At 38.6% G+C, this 12,080-nt stretch overlaps 2 protein-coding genes across 2 annotated transcripts; one reads left to right on the top strand and one right to left on the bottom strand.

Moving 5' to 3' along the window:
- Nucleotides 1-219: 219 nt before the first annotated feature.
- Nucleotides 220-2,841, bottom strand: LOC117207644 (the record flags this gene model as incomplete). The annotated part of the gene is made up of 2 exons (XM_033448035.1): nt 845-2,841; nt 220-544 (listed from the first exon to the last, which is right to left on the bottom strand). Coding segments are annotated over exons 1-2 (2,322 nt in total), but the record flags the coding sequence as incomplete, so codon positions are not given.
- Nucleotides 2,842-5,304: 2,463 nt separating this feature from the next.
- On the top strand, nt 5,305-11,817 carry LOC117207643 (dual specificity tyrosine-phosphorylation-regulated kinase 1A-like). The gene is made up of 5 exons (XM_033448034.1): nt 5,305-5,825; nt 5,924-6,580; nt 7,016-7,101; nt 7,955-8,079; nt 9,143-11,817. The coding sequence occupies exons 2-5, from the start codon at nt 6,570-6,572 to the stop codon at nt 9,677-9,679; spliced, it is 759 nt and encodes a 252-aa protein (XP_033303925.1). The 5' UTR covers nt 5,305-5,825; nt 5,924-6,569; the 3' UTR covers nt 9,680-11,817.
- The last annotated feature ends 263 nt before the right edge of the window (nt 11,818-12,080 follow it).

Here is a 12,080-nt window from a genome sequence, read left to right as displayed (position 1 = left end):
TGGGTCGCGACGTTGTTCCGCTAGTAGCCAATCGTCGAAGATTTCGGTTAGGTTAATTTCTTTCTCTACAATTTTGCTGAACGTACTGCGATCCAAGTCTACGGGATTTCGTGAAAAGAAATCTACGTGGGCCATTCGTTTACCTTCCCGGTACATAATGTCAAAGGTAAAAGTTTGCAGGTAAGCCCACCATCTGTAAACCCTGTCGTTCAAGTGTACCTTATAACTGGATGCTTTCAGGGAGTTGCAATCGGTGACAACGAGAAATTCTCGTCCGTGTAAGTAATGACGGAAGTGCTTGACGGCGTTTACAACTGCTAACGTTTCCAATTCGTAGGAATGATACCTAGACTCCGCAGGGCTAGTTCTTTTGCTGTAATATTCCACTACTCGATTTTTACCTTCGACCCTGTGCATTAAAATGGCTCCATATCCTTCCGAGCTAGCGTTCGTATGTAGTTCTATGGGGTAATTGGGGTCAAATATCATTAGCACCGGCGCGTCAGTCAGGACGGAAATTACCTTTTGTCTTATCTGTTCGTGCCTATCCGTCCAAGGTATATTCTTGTTATTCGAGGTAAGTGCATACAGGGGTTTCATTACTTGTGAAAATTTGGGAATGAAGTTTCGGAAATAAGAGGCCAAACCTATGAATTGCCTTAGTTGTGTGACGGTCGACGGTGCAGGTAAAGAACTCAAGGCTTGTATTTTACCCGGGTTTGGACGGACTTCTCCGTTACGAATTACATATCCCAAGTAGAGTACCGATGTCTTTAAAAAGGAGCATTTTGAAAAGTTAAAGGAGAATCCGGCTTTCACGAGGGTATCTAGCGCGGTGCTCAACCTTTCTAGGGCTTGATCTACTGAGTCGGCAATAATTAGGACGTCGTCCAAGTAAACAACAACGAACGAATACGCGAGGTCGTCTAAGGCGTTGAGAATGGCCCTCTGGAAAACGGATGGTGCATTTTTCAATCCGAACGGCATAGTCACGTACTCGTATTGCCCGTCGGGTGTAACGAACGCCGTATATTCCGTCGAATTAGGATGAATGGGAATTTGGTGGAATCCGCTGGCCATGTCCAGGCTAATGAAGTATCTCGCCTTCTGCAATCTCGCAATTTGATCCGCGATGAGGGGTAGGGAATACTGGTTCGCGACCGTATTTTTATTTAATGCCCGAAAATCTACGCACAGTCTATCTGAGCCGTCTTTCTTCTTTACAAGTAAGATAGGGCTCGCGAACGGTGAGTTGCTCGGCCTCACGATTTTTGCTCTAATTAACTCGTCTATTCTCTCACGCACTATCCTACGCTCTTCTTCGCTAAGTCGGTAAGGACTTCTTTGCACGGTGACATTAGGATCGATTAACCGTATTTCTAACTGGCCCGTGCTTACGCGAGTACGTGGGAAGCCCGTAATGAATGAATTTTTGAATTTCTCGAGAACAGAAATTAACCGACTTTTATCGTTACCAACCACGTCAGTGTCAACCGCATTGATATTGATCTCGTCTTCGGAGGTTTTACTACAGGCATTAATAGTCTTCGTTTTACAAATATCGACGCTATTTCGTGTAATAGTTACATCAAAACCCTGGCTTAAGATCTCGCGGCCAATCATGATATCATAATGCAAGTGACTATCGGCCAGAACGTGAAAGGTTATCTCCAATGTAAAACAGTTAATGCGTACCGTAGATAAGATCTGGGATGTACTCTTAACGCAGGTGTTTCCTATTCCTCGCATAACTACTATATCTGTCGTTCTCCTACCGGAGAATTTCGGAGCGACAGATTCTCTAATTAATGAGCGCTCGGCTCCGGAATCGAAGTAAAATGGGAACGACTCACCCAGATGACTTAAACTACCGGCTGGGGACTCCACCACGCAGGAGTTGACTTTACGTTCATCCTTGGGGCCTGGTCTACCGTCCCGTCGTGCCGGGCAGTTAGGTGCGATATGGCCTTCCGCATGACACCTGTGGCAAACCGCCTTGGACGGTGCGGCCGGTCGGCTTCCTTCCTGGCGTCGTGCATCCCTCTGCTGTTCGTTCTGCATCCTCTTGCGGCAATCCTTTATTCTGTGTCCGAGAGTACCACAGTAATGACACCTCGTCTGGTGGCCCGATAACTTGCGTCGCTTAGCTTCGGGTTCCGCCGGTGCATCTCTCGGCGAAAATGTCGACTCTTCTTCGTAACAAAAGGGTCGCATTTCGCTCAGAAATTGGTCCTCCGTTCTGATATCGCTCGTGAGGGCCAATCGTTTAAGACGTTGGTCGTGTGGAATTAATATGTAGAGAGTGACAGCGTTAAGTATTTCGTCTAGCGTAGAATGTTGCCACCGCGTCTGCAGGAGGGAACGGACATGGCCGGCAAACGCCCCCGTGGATTCGCCCACTCCCCGCGGTTCCCTGGATACCTTGATTAACGATGAGGACGTCGTCTCTCGGCCACCGAAATGTATAAGGAATCGTTCCTTAACGGTAGACCAAGTAACCTCTCCGTCTCCCGTCATTCGTGCCAGCCAATGTGCTGCAGAACCCTGTAGAGAGTCACTTAAGGCAGAGTGTAGCGCGTCATCTCGTAAGGGGTTGTTCTTCATGGCCCTACTAACAGCCGCGCACCACGCGGCTGGGTCGGCGCCTGCGACTTCTGGGTTAAAATGTGGTAATTTGGTGGTTCCCGTATTTGGCCTTTGCATTAGCGTATGAATTAGGTTGTTCATGACAGCGACCTGCCCTTCCAGCGCTCGAAGCCGTTCTGATCCCACTTCTGATGTCGGATTGGCACTGGGAGTGGGGTTGTGAGCGTCAAAGGAATCTTCTCGAGGATTAGCCATTGATACGGTACACACAGGTGTAGTTTATTGCAATGATGGAATTAGTACAGTCTCGACAATTGATCACGGCGGTTCGGCACTCGCGACACGAGTGACTCGTGACTTAGTGACTAATGACAATGATCCTAGGTTCAATAACGAATCCGCGGTCGACGGGATGATAGATGAACGTACTCACAAAATCTAAGTCGGATGCGTGATATTCACTGGTCGTAAAGGGTTACTCCTTTCATCATTGAGATCGCGAACGAGAATGCCTTTCCTGTCCCGATGATGCCACAGAGGAAAACTATATTGGGGTGTGTCTAAGGACACGAGATCATCGGATTCGTCGAGAAAAGCCTTCGTTCAGAAAGTAAGGGAAATTGGCGTTGCTGCTAATTGGTCAATCTCCATATCGGTGGTTAGAAAAAGATGCTAGCCGCCCTCGAGGGAAAGTTGCTAGCCGCCCTCGAGGGAAAGTTGCTAGTGGGAGACGCCGCTCGTTGAAAAATATGTCTCCCCTATCTTCCCGTAGTTGGGACAGAGACTGTTTGTCTGTTTGAAGGACTTTAGTTAACTAAACCTTAAGATTTATAACGGGCCCTCGGGCTAGCCGAACATGTACTGCGGAGACGCATCGACATCTGGCAATCATCTTACTCGAAGAATAGGGTCTGCGTGTGGCGAGCCACGGGACAGAAACCGTTGGAATGTTTACTGTCGCGTGTCGCCACGAATATTTCTTTTAAGGAGAGCTATAGAATTACTCCATACCTTTGTTAGACAAAGCGTTCATCCCGTGACCGCGGCTACGTTCGGCGACTGACTGTCGCCTCGAGCCCAAGCTCATTATCACGACTCTCGAACAATTACAAACGGGTTGAATAACTACAATTGTTCAATTACAGCTATAGTAGATTCTAGGTTACAATGTTGCGGGATTATCCAAAATTCCAAAGGCTCTGGTGTTCTTTCATCTCCGACATATATATATGTCGGGTTTACATTAGAATTAGGGTTAGGGGCGTAAAGCGAATCTTCGTTTGGATTACACGTCGTCGTTATGCAATAGAGAAGACATTGGCTAGTGCAAATACGATTACCATAGAACCCGCGGGTTCAGTAACGAACCCGCGGACAACGGGACGGTAGCCGTACGCACTCGCAAAGATCTAAGTCGGATTCTGTGTTAATAGTCGCTGGCGTTAATCTCTTTTTTTTGTCGATGAGACCGCAAGAGAGAATGACTTTCCGTCCCGGTGATACCCCAGAGGAAAACTATGACGGGATGTGTCTAAGGACACGAGATCATCGGATTCGTCGGGGACATCCTACGTTCGGAAAGTAAGGGAAATTGATGTTGCTGCTAATTGGCCAATCTCCATATCGGTAGTTAGAAAAGGATGCTAGCTGCCCTTGAGGGAGGGTTGCTAGTGGGAGACGTCGTTCGTGGAAAAATAGGTCTCTCCTGTCTTCCCGTAACTGGGACAAAGACTGTGTATCTGTTGAAGGATTTTAGGTAACTAGATATTAGTGTTTATGACGGTCCTCGGGCTAGCCGATCACGTACTGTGGAGACGCGTCGACATCTGGTAAACATCCTGCCCGGAGAATAGGATCTGCGTGTGGCAAGCTACGGGACAGAAACCGTTGGAATGTTTACTGCCACGTGCCGCTACAAATCTTTCTTTTAAGGAGAGCTATAGGATTACTCAATGCCTTTGTTAGATGGAGAGTTCGTCCCGTTGACCGCGGCCACGTTCGGCGACTAATTGTCGCCTTGAGCCCAAGCTCATTGTCACAAGTCTCAAACAAATACAATTGGTTAGAATGACGGCAAATCGTTTAGTTACAACTGTAAATTTTAATTACAATGTTTTTATGGATTTTCCCGAGGTTTCAGAGGGAAGGCACCGGTGTCCTCTTATCTCCGACATATATAAATTATATTTAAGAAGTTTAGGATAGTTTAAAGATGAAATAAATTGCTTTTTAAGTTTAATCTCTTACTTTCGACGAAATCAAGTTTCTCTGGAATTTGGTGGAGTTTAAGATTTGATATCGGTGTCGTTGGAGTTATGTGACACTTTAAGGTGGAATAAATCTAGCGAGGAGTTTAAGGTGCGGCAAAGGAGCGTGGAATGTTGCAATAGAAATTTATTGCAGTGTTAGTGCATTGGTAGATTGATCAAATTTACGTGTAGCGTGGGTAACCAATGGTAAATATTTTGCAATGTGTATAATTTCTCAGTAATCTGAAGCTTATAAAATCTATTGACAACTAATGGAAATTGTTGATTTAACAGATCAATTTTAAATTCCTCGTTAATCTAAATTTTTTTAATCCTATTTACAGCTAAACCTTACGACGAAAAATTAACGAAGTGGAATAAAAATGGCATTGTGATTCTTCTCGTCGTGTATTGGTGTCACATCAAATTTAAGAGACAGTTTTACTTGCGGATGTTGCATGTTACGTTGGTGAGGTCGACGAAAGCGTAAAATAGGAACTCGTCCGAAATACACTAACGCGGAAGGTTAAATTTAACGCAAAAGGCTGAGAAATTAGTTTAGAACTCGAAATTTCATTGGTACGACGCTCTTGAAACGCATTCAAAGAGGTCGGCGACCTCGAAAGGGGATGAACGCAACTGTTTCGTGGGAATTTCTTATTGTGGCTTATTTGGATGAAGCTGCTTTAAAATCAGCGCTGGATTCGTCTGTATTTTGCCCGGAAATCATAAAATGTTTAGGCCAGGCGACTCCATGTACAGAAAATGTTATGTCCACTTTTTACGTCCGTAGAATTCAACTCTTTACTACTATGCACTTCTTCTCCAAAAAAATATCGCGTTTCAATATTAAAAAAGTTTCAATAATATACTATCCATTAGAAGAATGATAACATGATAACCTTACAAATTATTAGTATTAACAAATTCTTATTGTCGTATAGAAATGCCAACTATTGCTTCGGTAAAACAAGCAAAGGAATTTTACAGGTAAATTTTACAAATTACAAGTCATCTTATAACGCAAAATACGACGTGTAAAATTGTCTCAATTTATTAATAGTATTAATAAATTATTATGATAAAAGATGCAGGAATCTTAGCCTCATGAGAAATTAGAGATGAAAATGAGTGGGAAAAGATTAATCACTGGTCCTCCTAAAAAGATGCAGTCCCATGGATAGATGGTTGTGCGAGTATTAAAGCAGCGCAAAACCGTTCCCCGAATTCTCATCCCGGACGTCGTACGACCAAAGACAAAAACAACTCACTCGAGGGCATTGCGGAGAGACATTCATCGAGGACACAATAGTATTATTCCAGGAAGTGCTAGTTCTTCCTAGATTCCGGTTACAATGTTCTTAACGCGTGGAAATTAGTCTTGACCAGGAAACATCTATAACGGCATGTATTTTCTGCCGTGATTGTAAATCTGTTTGGAACATGCGGTTTGTCCGTTAATCTAGGCGCTGTTGTTCAATTGAGTCAATATTATTTGTTGGTAGATTAGTGTGTGCAAGAGCGCTCTATCCATTATTGACCAATTCGAGCACGTATTGGTAAATTTCACACCGGCAATTACGGTGAAATCGTTCGTGGTCGCTGGAAATTAGCAGTATCGTTTGCGGTCGTGAGCTGATTGACACTGCGTGAGCGGGGAATTATGTGAAGCAGCTTTGCTTTGTCGTTTCATGCATTTAATAGGTTTACGGCGGTGGACAGAGTTTGTAAAAAATGAAGACAAGGTAGAAAAAGATTATTTTTCATTTTTTACTATTAGATTATTTTCAAAGTGATCTTTTCAGTGAAATATGATTGACAAAAAATAAGATCTATAATTGAATCATTATAGAAAATAGAATAATATTGATAATAAAGAAATAAAAATCAATTATAGAATAACATAATAATAATAATAATAATAATAATAACAATAATGTGGATAGACTTTATGTTTACTTTTATATGTATAATGATACTGTTTGATCCTTGAATTAAAGTTAAGATTAACGTTGCGATTATGATTATCCTTTGTCTGACTAAATATATTTGAAGTATCAATTACAGTAGAATTTTTGAAAGATTCTTGGCTGTTAAACAAAAAACTGGTTCCTTTATATTTCGCTCAATTATCATAGAATCGTGAAACTGACTTTCACTTCAAATTTTGTCTGTTTCAGGAGTAACAAGTACCTGCAAAAATCATCCATCAGCCGGATATGTGCTGTCGGAGGGTTTTTCATTAGCATTCCCGTCTTTCTAACTGGTAAGAACCAATTCCTTCAATTCTGTCAACTTTAACCTTTTGAAAGATACTAGTACATAAGTTATACGTTTAATTTTTCTTGAATTCAGGCATGAATCTAAAAGATACTGTGAACTATCTCTGAGTGTATGAAATCAGTTTAGAAATCCAATGGAAATAAAGTTAATTTTAACGCCGAATAGTCATTATTTTTCTTAGAAAAATAAAAATGATCGTCTTTTAGGGAAGTTTTAACAGATTAATTTATAAAGAGCTGAAACAGAATATTCATGTCATGCATGAATACGGCTGGTGGATGGATCGAGATCTAATCTAAAGTTTACGTTGTGTCATGCTAGTTTACACAGCTATCATTCGCTCGATCGAACGTTAAGCTGTTGAACTCGATTCAAGACGGACATTTTGACTCTGTTCAGAAGAAAACTGCGTTTTAATAAATTTGACGGAATAGAAATTATGATAGACTACAATGTTTTTTTAATTATATCATAAAATTTATTTATTTTTTTTTAATGTCATGTTAGAAACTTCAAATACTGTCCAAAACTTCGAACGTAATCGTTTTAGAAATTTGTAAATTACTTAACGACCAAAAATATTGAATTCTCTATTGTCTGAAGATAGATTCTCTATAATTTAAGTAATTTATTCGTCGAGAATTGATATATAAAGACTTAAATAATAAATTAATTGAAAAATAATTTGCGACTAGTATTGAAAATTTCAATGAAAAGCATATGTATATAGTTTACGCTTCGAGAATTATATGTATTGAGAATATGTATTTGCGCTGATTCTTTGTCCCGCTTGTTATGGCAAACGTGTTATAATGATCCTCTAACAATGCTTTCAGGTATGATATTGTATACATTCATCCAGTTTCATTCGACGCCGGCAATCGTTGCGTCGGTTTTCATAGGCCTTGGCATCGTGTTTTGTGGATACGCAATGGTCCATAACGTCTTTGTGTGGCAGAGGGTAAGAACATATCGCTATTAAAAAAGAAAACGAACACGTTCAAACACGTCTAAATCATCTTTTATGTGTATTTTACCCGGAAATCATTTTATCGTGAAATTTTGTTTTTCAGAGTTACCATAATTTATCTGGTAGAGTTCATAAAAATTTTTCTGAAATCAATTGCAAGCTTTTAGGAAACCAGAATTTTTCACATTTTTAAGAAGCGTTATAATTATATTGCGGATCTTTATACGTTCGTGCGAAATTGAAAAGTACGCAAATGGCGCAAAATGCACAAAATGCGCTAAAATATACGTATATAAGAAAACAAATCTCGATTAAAATTTTATTTCTTTGATTATGTTCGTAAAACTACAAACTTGTATAAAAATACGCATTCTAGTTATAAGTGTTAAAACATTCGATCTAGTCCTTATCACATTCATGAAAACCTCCATTTAACCATTCGTTGTATCAACAAACATTCATATGCAAAACTTACCACCTACCACATCCTCCGCGTATTAATATAATCCCCTTTTATAAATTATACACTTTAGAATGGACTGGTTGGGTCAGAGTCATATAAGCTTACAAGTTCTCGAGGAGTTCTACCGAAGTTACATTTACGTTTGCATAATTTCACCGAAAAAGATACTCTGTAGAATGACAGGTTCGTTTGTTTATGTGATCCGCGATCGCAACTATTTCAAGGGGATTTTATAAATAACCATACACACGATATTCAGTGTATTTTCGTATTCTCGTTTATTTTTGGGAGATTTGTAAAACTGTTGAACAAAATAATTGAGTAACGATTATATTTGCTGAGAAAAAGTCTTTTTCTCTGTACCCCTCCTTCTACTTCAAGCATGTAGTATTGACAATAAGATTGACAATGGCTGAAAGTAATCCAAAAGAGTTTTCACCATGGTTATCGGTAACGAAAAAGATTTGAATCATCTTTAATACTTATTCCTAACTAGAATCATTTCAACTAAAATGTAAATTCTTATATTATAACTTTTTTAATTTGTTATGGCCCCTGACTACAACCTAACCTATCATTCTTATTTCGTAGGAGAAGACGAATGCCGTGAAGGCGTTAGCGCGCGAACAGTGCGAAGCGGCGGTACAGCTGCAGCGTCAGCAGCAGCTGCAACAGCACCAGAACCAGCCCCAGCTACAACAGCAACAACAACTACGTGGCCCGTTAACCATCCACCATGCTGGCTGCCCAACGAAAGTCGGGCCCGTGACGAACCAACTAAATACCAGCCACGCAATGCACGGCCGAGCTGCACAGTACCAACACTATCATCAGCATCATCATCATCGACACGTGTCAATGTCCCCACCGCCCTTGTTGCTCTCATCGCCAGCTCCGATCGCGGCGACGCACAATCATCAGAACGTGAGCGGACACAGAAACGTGGTTACGCCACCGGATACATCAGCAGATAGATCGCCACCGAGTCCTGGAAATAAGCTAAATAGATCGCAGCATTTGCCACGCGAAGCAACCGGCAGCGTCAGTCCTGGTCTTCCGGCTGCCACATTGGATCTAAGTAGCGCAGCAACCACCAATAGTCCGCATGAATTGTCCACGTTAGTTTAGAAATTTGGTCCGAACATTATATCTTCACATAGGATTGGAGATTAATAATTGATAGTTAATTTACACATCGATCTTTTTATTTGTAAATTGGGTCGTGGTTTAGAGTTGGTTTGTAAAAATTCGGTCCTAATTGTTAAATGATGAATATTGATTAAGAATAATAGGCATTGATGTACCAATCTTTTTTTAACTTATATACTTGAGCACACGCATTGGAGATTTCACTTTTATTCAGTGAAACAGCAACTTCATTACTCGCTTATTCAATACGGCAATTGCATATATTTCATGGACATTTTAACAATGTTTTGAATAATTTCTAACGGTACAATTGTGATGAAGTGAAAAAAATCGTGATAAGAAACAGAGAGAAAAGTTGCTCGTTAATATTGACCAGAAATAAAGTAATTTCTAAAGAATATCCCGAAGACGTCGTAGATATTACGAAAGGAATGATTAATTTATACCCGCCTGTATCTTGCCATTACCATACTATTATTATTATTATTAATATTGTTAGTAGTACTTGATTACATTATTATTAATATTAATATTATTGCCTTATTATTATTAATGTTATGGAACCTCTAGTCCTAGGTTACTTTCGCTGCCACGAAAGGATAAGATTTTCGAATTTTTGACTATTACGTGTAATTCAAGTTTTCCTGTTGCGCATGCGCAGTAGAAAGAAAGTTAGCGGAACTCAAATCTCGAACTATAGAGAGTTGAAAAGTAGTAAAAGTAAAAAAGCACGAATAACATTTGTATTTGTGCTGGATTAAGTTTGATAATTGAAAATTGAGTTTGATGATAACATTTTTTTCGTATTCGCTTTGGTAAATATTAGTTTTATTTAAAATTGAACAAAGCATTTTATGTTTTTCAAATACGGTACATAATCGTAATATCGAATTTTGTAAACTGATAGTAAGAAACTCTATAATTCGAGACTGGAACTTTGATCAAGTTCACATTGAACGTGAACTGACTTAATTTTGTTATTTAAGCGTGTATACTATACGTGTTTGTTCCTTCTTCTCTTGTGCGCAGGCTATAGCTTAATTACTTCCAATAAACGCAGTTATATCGAATCAATGACCGATACAAATTTAGATATTAGGATTATTTAAACAAGAGATTAAAAACTAAAAAGTATTGTTTTTATACTGCATATGTACATATGCAATATGAACGACAGTTTGTGTAATAATATGTACCACTCTTCTTAGTTTACTTTTGTATATTTTGCGACATTTGATACTAATTTTATGAGGAATGTACTTACACTTTATCTTTGTAATTAAATGTGAAATGAAAGAAAAGAAATGACATGAGAAAAGGAAATTCGATGTATGAGTATATACGAATTGACGGAATTAAAATTTAACGCTATATTTAAATAGAAGACGTGAAATATCTTGTCATCTTAAAATAACTTCCTAATAATCATTCCTATTCTTTTACATAAAAACATTTTTCGACTGTAACTTAAGAAAAATGTCTGCTAACGTGAAACGTGCCAGAAAAAATTAACAACTTCCATTAAATTGGCAAATTTCTCATTAATATCGTAAAACTCGCGTTTACAAAGATCAGATCAGTGTACATAATATACAAAACAAATGCAGAATATATAAATATAGCACATACGTTCTGAATTATATTCGAATTGGGCAGGGTAACCAAGTGAAAATATGTAAATTTCACGATGTGTAATGTACACTTTATCGAACTTGTAAGTAGTGTAGAAATAGAATATTTTACACGTAACAAAATATACAAACGACAATACACAAGTTAAATTATTTGTTAGATCCATGTATAACAAGCATAGTACAAAAGTGTTTTAGCTTTATGTACTGGTAATTATGAGAAATACCAACTTAATAGATGTATTTGGTATGTACCTAGTTAAGAAAACAATAAATTATTCTGAACAGATAAAGCGTTTAGTAGCTTGTGAAGTATGAATTTTCGAAAACGTAAGTATTTTATATCTAAGTAGTTAAGAAACGCGAGCAAGGGAAATCAAACAAAGGAACAAAGTTTTTTTGTTTAAAAATATTTAATTTGTTGTTCTATTATCCGAGGTTAGAAGCGATAATGTACAAAATCTGAATAAATAAGATTCCTCAATATTATTGAATTTTAATTCTAGGGTAAAGTAATATATCCGCATATTTTATTTATATACAATATGTATAAATAATGATGTGATTTGACTAATTTTGTTGAAAGAATATTTGTACTTTTTACGTAAAACTTTCTTGTCTTTTACAAACTTTCTTGTAATTAATAAACCAGTAAACACAATATTAATAAAATCTATTAAAATTATAAACAAACTCATAAGTTTTAATTTTAGTCCTTAAAGGTTGAAATATTTTGCCCCAATGTCGAG

Source organism: Bombus bifarius, unplaced genomic scaffold (assembly GCF_011952205.1).
Source record: "Bombus bifarius isolate JDL3187 unplaced genomic scaffold, Bbif_JDL3187 scf7180000008042_frag, whole genome shotgun sequence".
Lineage (NCBI taxonomy): Eukaryota > Metazoa > Arthropoda > Insecta > Hymenoptera > Apidae > Bombus > Bombus bifarius.
This window is presented reverse-complemented; position numbering and strand designations above follow the sequence as displayed.